At 40.8% G+C, this 18,682-nt stretch overlaps 1 protein-coding gene across 1 annotated transcript in view; it reads left to right on the top strand.

The window, feature by feature from the left end:
• Positions 1–18,682, top strand: part of LRRC9 (leucine rich repeat containing 9) — a 134,197-nt gene that overhangs the window by 70,405 nt on the left and 45,110 nt on the right. The window contains exons 21-25 of the mRNA XM_055303561.1: positions 890–1,067; positions 12,585–12,805; positions 14,325–14,447; positions 15,724–15,854; positions 18,075–18,183. Of these exons, the coding sequence (XP_055159536.1) occupies positions 890–1,067; positions 12,585–12,805; positions 14,325–14,447; positions 15,724–15,854; positions 18,075–18,183 (762 nt within the window). The remainder of the gene's footprint in view (positions 1–889; positions 1,068–12,584; positions 12,806–14,324; positions 14,448–15,723; positions 15,855–18,074; positions 18,184–18,682) is intronic.

Below are 18,682 nucleotides of genomic sequence, written 5' to 3'. Positions count from 1 at the left end.
TCTGCTTCTCCCTCTGGCTATGTCTCTACCTCTCTCTCCATGTCTCTCATGAGTAAATAAAATCTATTTTAAAAATAAATTTAAAGAATAAAATGGACAGAGAGGTCAAGTCATGAGTGGTAATGTCACAGGGACTAGGCATTAATGGTGGTCATCTTAAAACTGGAGATTTAAGATAAAGATACACTGTAAGACCAAAAGGTATGTTTTGGTAATACAAAATAAGCAGGCAAGCTTTAAAGCTCAGAACCAGAAATCAAGCCAAAAGTTTGGGCAGCAATGTAAAAGAAATTAAGAATCCTGGCATTGGACTAGGGAAACTGGTCAGAACTCAGCCAAGGATAAGGGAAAGGGTATAGAGCACCACCAGCTTCTTTTTGCTGCACAAAGCAGCCTTATACATTATTTTTATTACCAGATTTTATATATATATTTAGCTGTGATACAGGCCCAGTGACAGCTCTGGCTGACCTCACAGTGAATTTTAGAATTAATGGCCTTATAAATTTGCCCCAGGTTGGGTTGAGATGGCCAGGCCTTTATATCCCTCTATTGTTGGATGTGGGCCAGCCTGGGAAAAAGCAGGACCTTGGGCAAAACAGCTCTGTGCAGCTGAGGCTGTCCCAAAAGGCACTGACAGCCAAAGGCTTTCTGCTAGCAGCACTCTCAGCAGCTGGGACAAGTCTTTCACTTTGGTGTGAATCTGGCACAGCACAGTGTCCATAAACCATATAAGTCCTCTTGGAGTTATAATATTATCAAATTTTACTCTATTGTAAGCTTCACTGTGTTTTTAATTCCTTTGATGTCACTAATTATTTCATTAGCCTTTTTGTAGCACTGAGTTTATAAGATTCGGAAGTAATATAAAATGTGAATTATTCTACAGATAACTGCTTTAAATTTAGATGGGCAACATCTCTTTGAAATCACAAACTTAGAAAAATTGGAAAATTTGAAATGGGCGTCATTCAGCAACAATAATCTCACCAAAATGGAAGGTTTAGAATCTTGTGTTAACTTGGAAGAGCTCACATTGGATGGAAACTGCATCTCAAAGATAGAAGGTATCTGAGAATTTGAAAATCTTAAAGTATGAACGTCTAATTAGCAAGAGCAAACAATGAATAACACTGAGGACAGAATTTCTGAGTTTGAGGAGGACGATGTCTAGAGAAGTTCCAAGAAGGTTTGGGGCAGAGCGTTCTACACTCGTGCTGGTAGGATCTGTGACCAGTTGCTATACGTAATGAGCCCAGCTAGCAGACTTTTACCTCCTCTAACTTTCCTCTCCTCTCTTCTGTGACAGTGTTTACCACCTATTACCAAACCTAGCGCATTACAAACTAGGCAGTAATTAATATCTATAGAATGTGAAGAATGAATGAATGAATGAAGTGTGCTTTTGAAAAAGATAAAGCAGCCCAGTTCATTTTTCAAAATATGGAATTAAAGTTACATTTGGAAATGTGAAGACTTTAACAAAAATGAAAACTTTATTCACTAGAGGTTGAAAAGCAAATGTACTATATAACCTTTTATAGGGATCCATATAAAGAAGTATTGTTGAGCAGCTTTACTAATGTTAGGTTTATCTAGGTATAGAATATTTCTGGTTGTGCATTTCGCTAACATGTTTGTTCTTGTCAAGGAGAGAAGGTAAGATCTGGAAAATCATGGCTGGAAGAGACTTAATTTATACTTTACTCACTTTTGAATTGTTGGATTCTTTTGAGCTTGTTTGTATGTGTGCTTTTTCATAAAATAGAAAATTTCTATTTCAAAAAATTACATATGCAAAATCAAGTAATAAACATCTTTAAAAAACAGTATGTATAACATTTGTTATACTTTATTTTTACTCTTAACAATCTGCTTCTAAAACTTGATCATCAGAATCACTTGGGAAACTTATTGAATATACAGATTCACAGGCCTCTCCTTTGTAGATTTCAATTGAGTAAACCTGGGGGTAGCTCAGACATCTGTCTTTAGAACCATCACTAGTCTTCCATTCCTATACAATAGGTGTTAGTTTTGCTTTGTATGTATAATGAGAACCTGGTTTCCTTTTTATTCTCATCCATAAGCCTACTGAAGGGAAAAATCCTCTAACCTATATTTTTCCTATACCCATTTTTCAGAGATGATAGTTTTACCTCACTCAACTTTAACAGGTATTTCTTTTCTTTTCTCCAGACACAGATAGGTTTAATATCCATCTGAAGATTTTTTGCTGTGATGGTTTTATCCTAACTTGCCCTAGATCAGGTTAATTTAGCATTGCATAGTCCCATGATGAAGGCTGGTGTGAAAAGCCAGCATACACAAAATGTATTTGCCAAAACTATAAATGATGTTTTCCAAATGCCATTCCATTTGATTCTATAACCCCGTAGAAGCAGGAGACAGAAAATGAAAGACTCCTAACTCTGGGAAACGAACTAGGGGTGGTAGAAGGGGAGGTGGGCGGGGGGTGGGGGTGATTGGGTGACAGGCACTGAGGTGGGCGCTTCACGGGATGAGCACTGGGTGTTATTCTATATGTTGGCAAATTGAATACCAATAAAAAATAAATTTAAAAAAAAAGAAGCAGATTTCAGTCTGTCCTTTTTTTTTTTTTTTTAAGTAAGCTAGGTGTGGAGCCCAGCATGGGGCCTGAACTCACAGTCAGGAGATAGAAAACTGAGCTGAGATCAAAAGTCAGATGCCCAACCAATTGAGCCTCCCGGGCTCCCCTTAGTACATTCTTTTTATGGATGAGGAAAACGAAGCACAGAAATTACAACATTTTACATGATATACCTATGATCCCAAATCTAGTAATACTTTGGAACAAACTCTGACTCCCAAAGTTCTCATCTTTCAAATTGCACCATCCTACCTACATATAGTTAAAAAGTGCCTCCAGTACCTAGTATCCATAAGACCTAGAGGTAGTAAGGGGTGGCATTTTTTTTTTATAAATTAATTTTTATTGGTGTTCGATTTACCAACATACAGAATAACACCCAGTGTTCATCCCGTCAAGTGTACCCCTCAGTGCCCGTCACCCATTCACCCCCACCCCCCACCCTCCTCCCCCTCCACCACCCCTAGTTCATTTCCCAGAGTTAGAAGTCTTTATGTTCTGTCTCCCTTTCTGATATTTCTCACACATTTCTTCTCCCTTCCCTTATATTCCCTTTCGCTATTATTCATATTCCCCAAATGAATGAGAACATACACTGTTTGTCCTTCTCCGGTTACTGTGGCCAAGTTCAAAAAGGGTGTTGCCTGAGTTCTTCTCTGGGATTTTGATGGAATCTTGTCTCACATTTAGATCTTTCATCTATTTTGAGTTTATCTTTGTGTATGGTGCAAGAGAGTGGTCCAGTTTCATTCTTCTGCATGTGGATGTCCAATTTTCCCAGCACCATTTATTGAAGAGACTGTCTTTCTTCCAGTGGATCGTCTTTCCTCCTTTATCGTATATTAGTTGAGCATAAAGTTCAGGGTCCACTTCTGGGTTCTCTGTTCTGTTCCATTGATCTATATGTCTGTTTTTGTGCCAGTACCACACTGTCTTGATGAACACAGCTTTGTAGTACAACCTGAAATCTGGCATTGTGATGCCCCCAGATATGGTTTTCTTTTTTTAAAATTCCCCTGGCTGTTTGGGGTCTTTTCTGATTCCACACAAATCTTAAAATAATTTGTTCTAAGTCTCTGAAGAAAGTCCATGGTATTTTGATAGGGATTGCATTAAACGTGTAAATTGCCCTGGGTAACATTGACATTTTCACAATATTAATTCTGCCAATCCATGAGCATGGAATATTTTTCCATCTCTTTGTGTCTTCCTCAATTTCTTTCAGAAGTGTTCTGTAGTTTTTAGGGTATATTTTGAGAACCATTTGAATGGTAAATGGTTCTCCAACCTTTTATTTTCAGGTTGTAGGTGTCCTTCTGTCTAAAATGAGTCTCTTGTAGACAGCAAATAGATGGGTCCTGTTTTTTTATCCAGTCTGAAACTCTGCGCCTTTTGATGGGGTCATTAAGCCCATTCACGTTCAGAGTTACTTGAACTTCTTCTTAAAGGGGAGTTTTAAGAGTCCCCCTTAAAATTTCTTGCAGAGCTGGTTTGGAGGTCACATATTCTTTCAGTTCCTGCCTGTCTTGGAAGCTCTTTATCTCTCCTTCCATTTTGAATGAGAGCCTTGCTGGATAAAGTATTCTTGGTTGCATGTTCTTCTCATTTAGGACCCTGAATATATCCTGCCAGCCCTTTCTGGCCTGCCAGGTCTCTGTGGAGAGGTCTGCTGTTACCCTAATATTCCTCCCCATGAAAGTCAGGGACTTCTTGTCTCTTGCTGCTTTAAGGATCTTCTCTTTATCTTTGGAATTTGCAAGCTTCACTATTAGATGTCGAGGTGTTGAACGGTTTTTATTGATTTTAGGGGGGGATCTCTCTATTTCCTGGATCTGAATGCCTGTTTCCCTTCCCAGATTGGGAAAGTTTTCAGCTAGGATTTGTTCAAATACATATTCTGGCCCTCTGTCCCTTTCGGCGCCCTCGGGAACCCCAATTAAACGTAGGTTTTTCTTCCTTAGAGTGTCATTTATTTGCCTTAATCTGTCTTCATGGTCCCTTAATTGATTGTCTCTTTTTTCCTCAGTTTCCCTCTTTGCCATTAACTTGTCTTCTATGTCACTCACTCGTTCTTCCACCTCGTTAACCCTCGTTGTTAGGACTTCTAGTTTGGATTGCATCTCATTCAATTGATTTTTAATTTCTGCCTGATTGGATCTAAATTCTGCAGTCATGAAGTCTCGTGAGGCCTTAATGCTTTTTTCTAGAGCCACCAGTAGCTGTAGAATAGTGCTTCTGAATTGGCTTTCTGACACTGAAGTGTAATCCAGATTTTGTAACTCTGTGGGAGAGAGGGCTGTTTCTGATTCTTTCTTTTGAAGTGAGGTTTTCCTTCTAGTCATTTTGCTCAGTGCAGAGTGGCCAAAAACAAGTTGTATTGGAACACGGGGGAGTATCACTGGTCCGTCTAGCTGGTCTTCTGGGGGAGGGGCCTGCTGTGCTGATTTTCAGGTGTTAGCACTTGGGGGAGCTGCTCTGCCCCTGCCTGCTGCAGGGCTCAGCGGGGGTTGTTTACCCCGTCAGGCCCCAGGAGGAACAGTCGCAGTTGCTATGGCAGCTCTGGAAGCCTGGATTCAGCCTCCGCAGGAACTACGGGGCTCGGGGCTCTCGGTTCTCTGTCCGCAGGGCCTGGTGGCTCCGGGGCAGGGCCGCTGACCTGCTCAGCTCGGGGCAGGAGCGTCCTTGCTGTCCTGGGCCCTCCCGGCCTCTGCCTGTCCCGGGGGAGGCCGGATCCTGGGCTGTGTCCCGGCGCCCTGTGCTCCGGAGCCTGCGCTGGTGGATTCGCGCTCCCGCCCCGCAGCCGCCTCCGCGGAGCCGCCGCCCGAGCCCCTCCGAGCTGCTCCGGTCGGTCCCGCCGTGCGCGCTGCAGCCCTTAGGGAGCTCGGAGCACTCTCCTGGGCGCGCAGGTGTCTGTTAGTGTCCCCGGGAGCCCGAGGGCATCCCCGCCCTCCTGGGTCCTGCTCCAACTCCCTGCGAGCCCCTTTCCGCCCGCCCGGGAAGGTTGGTGCAGCTCCTGCTCCTCCGGGACGGGGCTCTCCTGTCCTGGGGACACTCGCCCCGGCCTCAGCCCGGCTCCTCGCGGGGCCCCTCCCCCTCGGAGGCCTTTTGTTCCTTTATTTCTTTTTCCCCGTCTTCCTACCTCGATAGAAGCGCGAACTCTTCTCACTGTAGCATTCCAGCTGGTCTCTCTTTACATCTCAGGCCGAATTCGTAAATTTTCAGGATGGTTTGAAGGTTATCTAGGTAATTTGGTGGGGACAGGTGACTCGGGGACCCTGCTCTTCCGCCATCTTGCCCCTCCCTCCCGGGGTGGCATTTTCTAAAGTTCTGTCTTGAAGTACTTTTAAGCATCTAAAGGTAGAATTAGGCCAAATGGTTCTTTTTAATACAAATGATGCCACAATGAGATGCCACAATACTTTCCTTTTTTTAAAAATTTTTTTTAATAAATTAATTTTTTATTGGTGTTCAATTTACCAACATACAGAATAACACCCAGTGCTAATCCTGTCAAGTGCCCCCCTCAGTGCCCGTCACCCATTCACCCCCACCCCCCGCCCTCCTCCCCTTCCACCACCCCTAGTTCGTTTCCCAGAGTTAGGAGTCTTTATGTTCTGTCTCCCTTTGTGATATTTCCCACACATTTCTTCTCCCTTCCCTTATATTCCCTTTCACTATTATTTATATTCCCCAAATGAATGAGAAACATATAATGTTTGTCCTTCTCCGATTGACTTACTTCACTCAGCATAATACCCTCCAGTTCCATCCACGTTGAAGCAAATGGTGGGTATTTGTCGTTTCTAATGGCTGAGGAATATTCCATTGTATACATAAACCACATCTTCTTTATCCATTCATCTTTCGATGGACACCGAGGCTCCTTCCAGAGTTTGGCTATTGTGGACATTGCTGCTAGAAACATCGGGGTGCAGGTGTCCCGGCATTTCATTGCATCTGTATCTTTGGGGTAAATCCCCAGCAGGGCAATTGCTGGGTCGTAGGGCAGGTCTATTTTTAACTCTTTGAGGAACCTACACACAGTTTTCCAGAGTGGCTGCACCAGTTCACATTCCCACCAACAGTGCAGGAGGGTTCCCTTTTCTCCGCATCCTCTCCAACATTTATGGTTTCCTGCCTTGTTAATTTTCCCCATTCTAACTGGTGTGAGGTGGTATCTCATTGTGGTTTTGATTTGTATTTCCCTGATGGCAAGTGATGCAGAGCATTTTCTCATGTGCATGTTGGCCATGTCGATGTCTTCCTCTGTGAGATTTCTCTTCATGTATTTTGCCCATTTCATGATTGGATTGTTTTTTTCTTTGGTGTTGAGTTTAATAAGTTCTTTATAGATCTTGGAAACTAGCCCTTTATCTGATACGTCATTTGCAAATATCTTCTCCCATTCTGTAGGTTGTCTTTTAGTTTTGTTGACTGTATCCTTTGCTGTGCAAAAGCTTCTTATCTTGATGAAGTCCCAATAGTTCATTCTTGCTTTTGTTTCTTTTGCCTTCGTGGATGTATCTTGCAAGAGGTTACTGTGGCCGAGTTCAAAAAGGGTGTTGCCTGGGTTCTCCTCTAGGATTTTGATGGAATCTTGTCTCACATTTAGATCTTTCATCCATTTTGAGTTTATCTTTGTGTATGGTGCAAGAGAGTGGTCTAGTTTCATTCTTCTGCACGTGGATGTCCAATTTTCCCAGCACCATTTATTGAAGAGACTGTCTTTCTTCCAGTGGATAGTCTTTCCTCCTTTATCGAATATTAGTTGACCATAAAGTTCAGGGTCCACTTCTGGGTTCTCTATTCTGTTCCATTGATCTATGTGTCTGTTTTTGTGCCAGTACCACACTGTCTTGATGACCACAGCTTTGTAGTACAACCTGAAATCTGGCATTGTGATGCCCCCAGATATGGTTTTCTTTTTTAAAATTCCCCTGGCTATTCGGGGTCTTTTCTGATTCCACACAAATCTTAAAATAATTTGTTCTAACTCTCTGAAGAAAGTCCATGGTATTTTGATAGGGATTGCATTAAACGTGTAAATTGCCCTGGGTAACATTGACATTTTCACAATATTAATTCTGCCAATCCATGAGCATGGAATATTTTTCCATCTCTTTGTGTCTTCCTCAATTTCTTTCAGAAGTGTTCTATAGTTTTTAGGGTATAGATCCTTTACCTCTTTGGTTAGGTTTATTCCTAGGTATCTTATGCTTTTGGGTGCAATTGTAAATGGGATTGACTCCTTAATTTCTCTTTCTTCAGTCTCATTGTTAGTGTATAGAAATGCCATTGATTTCTGGGCATTGATTTTGTATCCTGCCACGCTACCAAATTGCTGTATGAGTTCTAGCAATCTTGGGGTGGAGACTCTTGGGTTTTCTATGTAGAGTATCATGTCATCGGCAAAGAGGGAGAGTTTTGACTTCTTCTTTGCCAATTTGAATGCCTTAATGTCTTTTTGTTGTCTGATTGCTGAGGCTAGGACTTCCAGTACTATGTTGAATAGCAGTGGTGAGAGTAGACATCCCTGTCTTGTTCCTGATCGTAGGGGAAAGGCTCCCAGTGCTTCCCCATTGAGAATGATATTTGCTGTGGGCTTTTCGTAGATGGCTTTTAAGATGTCGAGGAAAGTTCCCTCTATCCCTACACTCTGAAGAGTTTTGATCAGGAATGGATGCTGTATTTTGTCAAATGCTTTCTCTGCATCTAATGAGAGGATCATATGGTTCTTGGATTTTCTCTTGCTGATATGATGAATCACATTGATTGTTTTATGAGTGTTGAACCAGCCTTGTGTCCCGGGGATAAATCCTACTTGGTCATGGTGAATAATTTTCTTAATGTGTTGTTGGATCCTATTGGCTAGTATCTTGTTGAGAATTTTTGCATCCATGTTCATCAGGGATATTGGTCTGTAATTCTCCTTTTTGGTGGGGTCTTTGTCTGGTTTTGGAATTAAGGTGATGCTGGCCTCATAGAATGAATTTGGAAGTACTCCATCTCTTTCTATCTTTCCAAACAGCTTTAGTAGAATAGGTATGATTTCTTCTTTAAACGTTTGATAGAATTCCCCTGGGAAGCCATCTGGCCCTGGACTCTTGTGTCTTGGGAGGTTTTTGATGACTGCTTCAATTTCCTCCCTGGTTATTGGCCTGTTCAGGTTGTCTATTTCTTCCTGTTCCAGTTTTGGTAGTTTGTGGCTTTCCAGGAATGCGTCCATTTCTTCTAGATTGCCTAATTTATTGGCGTAGAGCTGTTCATAATATGTTTTTAAAATCGTTTGTATTTCCTTGGTGTTGGTAGTGATCTCTCCTTTCTCATTCATGATTTTATTAATTTGAGTCTTCTCTCTCTTCTTTTTAATAAGGCTGGCTAATGGTTTATCTATCTTATTAATTCTTTCAAAGAACCAACTCCTGGTTCTGTTGATCTGTTCCACAGTTCTTCTGGTCTCGATTTCGTTGAGTTCTGCTCGAATCTTTATTAAATCTCTTCTTCTGCTGGGTGTAGGGTCGATTTGCTGCTTCTTCTCTAGCTCCTTTATGTGTAAGGTTAGCTTTTGTATTTGAGTTCTTTCCAGTTTTTGAATGGATGCTTGTATTGCGATGTATTTCCCCCTCAGGACTGCTTTTGCTGCATCCCAAAGATTTTGAACGGTTGTATCTTCATTCTCATTAGTTTCCATGAATCTTTTTAATTCTTCCTTAATTTCCTGGTTGACCCTTTCATCTTTTAGCAGGATGGTCCTTAACCTCCACGTGTTTGAGGTCCTTCCAAACTTCTTGTTGTGATTGAGTTCTAATTTCAAGGCATTATGGTCTGAGAATATGCAGGGGACGATCCCAATCTTTTGGTATCGGTTCAGACCCGATTTGTGACCCAGTATGTGGTCTATTCTGGAGAAAGTTCCATGTGCACTTGAGAAGAATGTGTATTCAGTTGAGTTTGGATGTAAAGTTCTGTAGATATCTGTGAAATCCATCTGGTCCAGTGTATCATTTAAAGCTCTCGTTTCTTTGGCTATGTTGTGCTTAGAAGACCTATCTAGGTAGAAAGAGCTAGATTGAAGTCACCAAGTATAAGTGTATTATTATCTAAGTATTTCTTCACTTTGGTTAATAATTGATTGAATATTTGGCAGCTCACACATTCGGGGCACATATATTGAGGATTGTTAAGTCCTCTTGTTGGATAGATCCTTTAAGTATGAGATAGTGTCCCTCTTCATCTCTCACTACAGTCTTCGAGGTAAATTTTAGTTTATCTGATATAAGGATGGCTACCCCTGCTTTCTTTTGAGAACCATTTGAATGGTAAATGGTTCTCCAAACTTTTATTTTCAAGCTGTAGGTGTCCTTCTGTCTAAAATGAGTCTCTTGTAGACAGCAAATAGATGGGTCCTGCTTTTTTATCCAGTCTGAAACCCTGCGCCTTTTGATGGGGTCATTAAGCCCGTTCACGTTCAGAGTCACTATTGAAAGGTATGAGTTTAGTGTCATCATGATATCTATTCAGTCCTTGTTTTTGTGGATTGTTCCACTGAACTTCTTCTTAAAGGGGAATTTTTACTTGCAGAGCTGGTTTGGAGGTCACATATTCTTTCAGTTCCTGCCTGTCTTGGAAGCTCTTTATCTCTCCTTCCATTTTGAATGAGAGCCTTGCTGGATAGAGTATTCCTGGTTGCATGTTCTTCTCATTTAGGACCCTGAATATATCCTGCCAGCCCTTTCTGGCCTGCCAGGTCTCTGTGGAGAGGTCTGCTGTTACCCTAATACTCCTCCCCATAAAAGTCAGGGACTCCTTGTCTCTTGCTGCTTTAAGGATCTTCTCTTTATCTTTGGAATTTGCAAGCTTCACTATTAAATGTCGAGGTGTTGAACGGTTTTTATTGATTTTAGGGGGGGATCTCTCTATTTCCTGGATCTGAATGCCTGTTTCCCTTCCCAGATTGGGAAAGTTTTCAGCTAGGATTTGTTCAAATACATATTCTGGCCCTCTGGCCCTTTTGGCGCCCTCGGGAACCCCAATTAAATGTAGGTTTTTCTTCCTTAGGCTGTCACTTATTTCCCTTAATCTGTCTTCATGGTCTTTTAATTGTCTGTCTCTTTTTTGCTCAGTTTCCCTCTTTGCCATCAACTTGTCTTCTATGTCACTCACTCGTTCTTCAACCACGTTAACCCTAGTCGTTAGGACTTCTAGTTTGGATTGCATCTCATTCAATTGATTTTTAATTTCTGCCTGATTGGATCTAAATTCTGCAGTCATGAAGTCTCTTGAATCCTTTATGCTTTTTTCTAGAGCCACCAGTAGCTGTATAATAGTGCTTCTGGATTGGCTTTCTGACATTGAATTGTAATCCAGATTTTGTAACTGTGGGAGAGAGGGCTGTTTCTGATTCTTTCCTTGAGGTGAGGTTTCCTTCTAGTCATTTTGCTCAGTGCAGAGTGGCCAAAAACAAGTTGTATTGAGAAAAGGAGAAAAAGAGAGAGAGAAGGAAAGAAAAGAGACAAAGAAAAAAGGAAAAAAAGGAAAAAAAGAGAAGAAAAAGAGAAAGAAAAAAAAGGGGGGTGGGGGAAGCAATCAGAAATCAAAAAGCAAAAAAAAAAAAAAAGAACACGGGGAGTATCTTCTGATTCTGTATACTTCTGATTCCCTTGACTTCCCCTGGAACTTGTCCGTCTAGCTGGTCTTCTGGGGGAGGGGTCTGTTGTGCTGATTTTCAGGTGTTAGCACTTGGGGGAGCTGCTCTGCCCCTGCCTGGTGCAGGGCTCAGCGGGGGTTGTTTACCCCGTGAGGCCCCAGGAGGAACAGCCCCAGTGGTTACAGCAGCTCTGGAAGCCTGGAGTCAGCCCCCGCAGGAACTACGGGGCTCTCCGTCCGGTCCGCAGGGCCTGGAGGCTCCGGGGCGGGGCCGCTGATCTGCTCAGCTCGGGGCAGGAGCGTCCTTGCTGTCCTGGGCCCTCCCGGCCTCTGCCTGTCCCGGGGGAAGGCCGGATCCTGAGCTGTGTCCCGGCGCCCTGTGCTCCGGGGCCTGCGCTGTTGGATTCGCGCTCCCGCCCCGCAGCCCCCTCCGCGGAGCCACCGCCCGAGTCCCTCCGAGCTGCTCCGGGTCCAGCCGTGGCGCGCTGCAGCCCTTAGGGAGCTCGGAGCACTCTCCTGGGCTCGCAGGTGTCTGTTAGTGTCCCCGGGAGCCTGAGGGCATCCCCGCCCTCCTGGGTCCTGCTCTAACTCCCTGCGGGCCCCTTTCCGCCCGGGAAGGTTGGTGCAGCTCCTGCTCCTCCGGGACGGGGCTCTCCTGTCCTGGGGACACTCGCCCCGGCCCTAGCCCGGCTCCTCGCGGGGCCCCTCCCCCTCGGAGGCCTTTTGTTTCTTTATTTCTTTTTCCCCTTCTTCCTACCTTGATAGAAGCGCGAACTCTTCTCACTGTAGCATTCCAGCTGTTCTCTCTTTAAATCTCAGGCCGAATTCATAGATTTTCAGGATGGTTTGAAGGTTATCTAGGTAATTTGGTGGGGACAGGTGACTTGGGGACCCTACTCTTCAGCCATCTTGCCCCTCCTCTCCGCCACAATACTTTCCAAAGTGGTGTATCTAGTGCTTTATTTTAAATGTTTTAAAATGGGGGCTGGTGTTTTTTTTTTTAGCTTTGTGTGACTATGATGGTGAAAATATTAATTATATTATTTGAAGGTTATTTGAAAGCAAAACTCAATATTTCCCACATAATAGCTTCCCTTAACACCTAAGAAGACTGAGTCTACTTAGAAATAAAAAACTGGAATTTAATATATTAGCTGGAATACATTATATCCATCTTAAACAGAAGTTCAAACAATGATAGCTAATACTATAGAGTCTAAAGAGAAAGAGTAAAATGTCCAGCCATTTTTTATATTAGCTTTTCAGTGCTATCTGAATTTTTTCTTGTATTTGCTTATTTTTCTAGGCATTTCCAGGCTGACTAAATTAACCCGCCTCAGCATAAATAATAATCTTCTCACTGGTCTGGAAAAACATACTTTTGATAACATGCTTCATCTTCACTCCCTTTCTCTTGAGAACAACAGAATAACTTCATTGAGTGGTTTACAAAAAGCTCTTACTCTGATTGAATTATACATAAGCAACAACTATATTGCTCTCAATCAGGAGATCTACAATTTAAAGGTGACTATTTGAGGTGGTAAAGTTTTTGTTTTTTAAAATATGTATTGTCTTTTTATATTATGAAAATAATGCATGTTCAATGTATAGGTTTGGAAGATATAGAAAAATATAAAGAAAGTAAAAGTCAAGAATAACAAGGTTTACTAAAACGTATTTGCATTCTATTTATACATACATAAACGTGTATAATGTCACCGTGGTTGGGGAGTTAGAGTCTTTAACATTTCCTGTTCTCAGAGGAATTCTTGATTATCTCTCATCGATTCTTACTGGTGACCCCAACTCTTTTTGGATGACTTTGCCCAGCTTTGTCCTCTTTAATTCTCCCAACGAAATGTCTAAGTCAAGGCTACTATATAATAGGCTTTCCTGAAAATTTTTTAAGTAATTTATTTATTTATTTATTCATAAGAGACAGAGAGAAAGGCAGAGACATAGGCAGAGGAACAAGCAGGCTCCTCACAGGAAGCCTGATGCGGGACTCTAATCCCAGACCCCAGCATCACAACCTGAGCCAAAGGCTCAACCTGGTTGATGCTCAACCACTGAGACACCCAGGTGCCCCATCTGAAAATTTGAATAAAAGGGAAGTTTACTGTAGCACAGAATAGGGAATCGCTCAAATGCATTGTGTGACTTCACTGTTTCTAAAGTTCAATGGCCATTCCCTACCACTGGGACTCTCAGGAAAGCCTCTTTCTGTTTGCTGATACCATATCACTAGGTAGTACTTTACCTCCTACCAAAAACTTATGTCCATTTTCTATCTTTCCTTGTGTTCAGTCTTCTCCCCTCCTACTCCCTCAATATAATTACTTCTTCTAAAGCTGCAGAGGCAACCTAACCAATGATAGCAGCAGGAAAATAAACCATTTTACATCATGATGAGAGTAGTGTTACTCCCACTGATCTTAACCTCTCCCATCCACCTCTGCTCTGGGCTCTTCCTGCACAGTGAAGGCACATCGGCATGTCCTAATAAGAAAGCACATTTTCCCTTAAGATGGACTCTGCCACTTTCTCAAAAGATAGAAGCACATCAGTTTTATCCCTCATCAGAAGGCAGTGTTTCTTATTCCTGTTATATCTATATACAAACATGCATACTATTTAATAGACTATTATCCCATACACAAAACATATGGTTTTAGACTTACCAAAGTTCCTTCCCCAATTTACTACTGATAATACATTTAGCAACAGCATCCTAAAAGAGATTCTTATCATCTAACACATCCCACTGAAATATTCTACAAAATCAGAACTTACTGGTCTGCAAAGATAACTCCTGCAATAAAATATATACTTAAAAACACTGAAATCACTATTAAATGATAGAGCAATTCAACTATTAAAATTCAAGGATGGTTAGACTCTTATGAGGAAAAAACTTGCTAGAGTAGTAGAAAAAACTTGCTACACGTATGTGTGTGTGTGTGTGTAGGTAGGTAGAGATAGAAACAGAGATAGATAGAGATATATAGATATATTTTTAAATGTATGTGTTTTTATTACCCAGGGTTTATGCAACCTGGTCATTCTCGACATGTATGGAAACATTATTGTATGGAATCAAGAAAACTACCGGTTGTTTGTAATATTTCATCTTCCAGAACTGAAAGCTTTGGATGGAATCTCTATTGTAAGCTGTTTTATGACTCATAGCATTTGGTCCAATTCATATTCATATATCCATAGGCCATAATCATTTTCAACATTGCCTTATGACTAATATGATACCAAACTTAGGTTTGAATGAAAGAGGATAGTGGTGTATGAGCATCATCTTCCCTTAGCAAGAATAGCACAGTCATACCAGCATACTTCCTCAGAACCAGGAGAAAAACAGAAATCTATGGACATCTCTTTAGCCTCACTCATGTTCACACTGAGTGTGAGCATTCTCATGAAGATGTGTAAACCAGCCCTTCATGCTTTTATCTTCCCACTGTAGACAACCAATGTTTTAATTCCCATTCCAATTCTCTATCAAGCAATTACTCTTGAAGAGATCTTACTTCCCATTGTTCGACATTTTGGGCTTCAAATATGTTCCTTGGTCTGAAGAAAGAACAGTCAGTTGTCTAAATTGGCATTGACATCTTCTGTCTCAGTTCTTTTATAGCACTCTGAGCACTTGCATTTACCACTGGGTAAGCAAAACCCAGTCCAGATTCAGTTTCTATTTCTGTCAAGACCCTTCTGCAGTCCTTAGGGCTACCAGAATCAGTCTGATTTTCCAGCTATGTTCAAGGCCTTCCCACGAGGGAGATCTGCCACATAGTCATCTGCAGTCTTGGTCTCTTTCGCTGGCAGACAGAACAGTACTTATTGGTATTTTGTGCCTCAGAGGGTGCAAGAGAAAAATGTCTAGATTCAGAATACCTCTGCATTGCTGCAGACCCTCCAGTGTCTATTTCATAAAGCCACCCTAAGTGAGCATACGGGGATATCTGCTTGTCAATTCCCATCACCTTTCAAACCTGGAAGGGAGTTCTGATAGGCATCAATGTGTCCTATTGTACTGTACTCCTTAAATTTCCATGGGGCCCTGACTTTTATGGGCATCCCTTTAATAGGCCAGGTTTCCCTTGCTCTCCTGCCTAACCACATGGCCAGGCCAGGAACAGTGGATAAAGACTAAATATATATTTATTATAAATCACAATAATATGCCAGGGAACTCACCACAGTGCCATTCCTCAGGTCCCAAGGTTCCTAGCTGGTCTACCTTTTCTGCACCTTTTGGTCTACTTTATGTTTATTTCATATATATAATGTGTAGGAGTTTCAGCTGTATTTAAGACGAGGAAATAAGAAGAAATGAGTCCGCTCCATTTTGACCTAAAACCAAAGAATTAATGCCATTTAGTCATTTGTAAGAGAAGACATCACTTTCTAAATGTCCTCATATATAGGAAGCACCAGAGACTGAATGTGCAAAAGATTTATTTGGTGGCAGACTTACTTCTGACATGATTGCAGAACGACAAGGACATTCAAACTTCACCAAAATGCAAGAACTAAATTGGACTTCATCATCCATCAGGTACAATCATTTCATTATATGTTTTTTTGATATTATAAATATGTAATTATTGTCATTTTCTAAGGTTTAGAATTTAATATACATCTTATCCAGATATAACCAATAATTCAAAAAATCATCTTCCCTACTTTAAAATCTCATGGTAACTTCACCACTCTTTGAAATGCATTATCACACACTATGATTTAAAATGGCATCATAGGGACCCCTGGGTGGCTCAGCAGTATAGCACCTGCCTTCAGCCCAGGGCGTGATCCTGGAGTCCCAGGATCGAGTCCCATATCAGGCTCCCTTCATGGGGCCTGTTTCTCCCTCTGCTTGTGTCTTTGCCTCTCTCTCTCTCTCTCTCTCTCTCTCTCTCTCTCTCTCTCTGTCTCTCATGAATAGGTAAATAAAAATATTTTTTAAAAAAATTTTTAAATGTCATCATATTCTCAGGGTTGTGAGCTCAAGCCCCATATTGGCTCCATGCTCAGTGGGGAGTCTGCTTCTCTCCCTCAAAGAGATAAATAAATCTTTAAAAAAATAAATAAGATGTCATCATATTACTCTAACCCAGTGCAGTCTGGCTTCTACTGCCATCATTCCTCTGATGCTATTCTTCTCACTGTCCCCCTGGCAAATCTTTCCTCTCGTCTCTGTTTCTTATTCTGTACTTTTCACAGACAGACATTTTAGCCATATTTTTAATTTATATGATGGCCCTTTAAGTTTAGCCCAAACTTGAGCTCTTTACTTGAATATTCAGTTGCTCTTCAAATAGCATCTAAAAGACAACATCCACCTGATGTTGCCCAAGCCAAAAATCTAAGGATCATTTCTTTCTCCTTTGTCTTCCATTTGTAATTGATCACCATGTTCTTCAGAGTCCATATTGTAAGTATGTCTCATAATTCCCCTCTTCTTTCCACAGTCACTACCACTGGCCTACATTGGGAAATGAACTATTTTAGAAACTCTTGGTGATAGTTTTGGGTTTTTTTGGGTTTCATAAACTTCCTCGCAAATCCATTTATTATTCTAAGATGCAAGATTTATCAGATCACTTCCTTCTCAACATTGATCAGTGGCTTTCCACTGTCTACAAAATAAAATGTAAAATTCCTTTATATGACATGGAAGATTCTTTTAATTACCTATCTATTTTTATCTCTTATAATCCTTACCTTTACTGCCCATTACTCTTTATACTCCAGAAGTTCTAAAATATTCAATTCCTTAATCTCAATCACAAGATGCTATGATTCTTTTTCTGCCTTTGTTTATGCTTGTTCCACTATCTGGAACTCTTCTTCTAATTTGCCTGTAAATTTCCCAAGGCTCATTTTAAGATCTTTCTCCATTGTGAAGTGACTCCTGACTTTCCAGATCAGTTTTTCTTTCCCTAAAATGCCATAACATCTAACTCTAGTATATTCACTTTCCTTTATTATTTTAATTTTTGGGGATCCCATTTCATGAGGGCAGAGACAGTGCGTTTTCATATTTGTTGTAGCCTTTCCAAACATATAGTCTGTAGTTAGAAAATACTAATAAAAATATATTGAATGAATGCCTTCTTAATGGATAAAAGTATGTCATAATTTTAACTACAGGATTTAGGATTTAGTTAAAGAAGTGGTTAAGGCAGGTAATCTTCTCTATCGTGGCTTAAAGAAAGGTGGAACAGTTGTACAGCTATGGACTAGGAATCAAGCATTCTTTTTAATTATGAAAGCATCCTTACAAGATGGAATGCCATAAAAGTTTTTAGGAGATTTCACAAAAACTCTTTTTCCAAAGACCTCACCTGCTTTCTTTCCCTTTTTCTTTCCCATCCCAAACCTCTTCCTGGTATTTCAGAAATAACGTGTTTCACATATATCCCCTGCAGCTTATAACCTGAAAATCTTATGATTTACTCCATCACTGCACTGCAATTTCATGAACATGTATGTAAACTTATAAAGAAATTGTAGGTGTTTATTTTAAAAGTTTCTTTTGTGATAGTGCTATGTTTATGGATATTTTTAAAGTAATCAAATTCTATGTCACTTTCTTACATATGTGTCCAATAAAAACATATATTTATCCAGTTATTTGACCCATACACTTTACACCAAAGCAATTCTTTTTTGTAGCATTTGTCAGAGTTGTTTTTAAAATGTTTTTGGGATTGTACATGAATTATTCTCCTACATAATTTTTCTATTAAAATTGTGACTATTTATCTAAATTCAGAACCGTGGATTTGATTCCAGTTGACCAATTTAGAAGTGTATGTAATGTGAACCTACAAAACAATAATCTTACGTCATTCAGTGGATTAATCTATCTGCCTAATGTGAAGGTGAGTCATTCATGAATTTTTTTCTTTCAAGGTTTTCAGTGCAAGTTGTAATCTTTACTTTGGATTAAAATTCATTTTAATGTTATTAAAGAAGAGAAATTATTCCTAAAGGGTTTTTTTTTTTTGCCAAGAAAGAAAAAGTATTACTTTCCAAAACTATTTCAGTTGACCTCAGTTATATATGATTGTCTTGTAAGCAGTAAATCTTACTCTGCAGTAGAGCTGAGATGGAAGGATTCCCCCCCCGCCTTTTTATGTATATTTTTTTATTGGAGTTCGATTTGCCAACATACAGTATACCACCCAGTACTCATCCTGTCAAGTGTCCCCCTCAGTGGCTGTCACCCAGTCACCCCATCCCTCTGCCCACCTCCCCTTCTGCTACCCCTTGTTTATTTCCCAGAGTTAGGAGTCTCTCATGTTTTGTCTTCCTCTCTGATATTTCCCACTCATTTTTTTTCTCCTTTCCCTTTTAATCCCTTTCACTATTTCTTATATT

Source organism: Nyctereutes procyonoides, unplaced genomic scaffold, assembly GCF_905146905.1.
Source record: "Nyctereutes procyonoides isolate TBG_1078 unplaced genomic scaffold, NYPRO_anot_genome, whole genome shotgun sequence".
Lineage (NCBI taxonomy): Eukaryota > Metazoa > Chordata > Mammalia > Carnivora > Canidae > Nyctereutes > Nyctereutes procyonoides.
The sequence above is the reverse complement of the archived record's forward strand: the minus strand, read 5'-3'. Positions and strand labels throughout refer to the sequence as shown.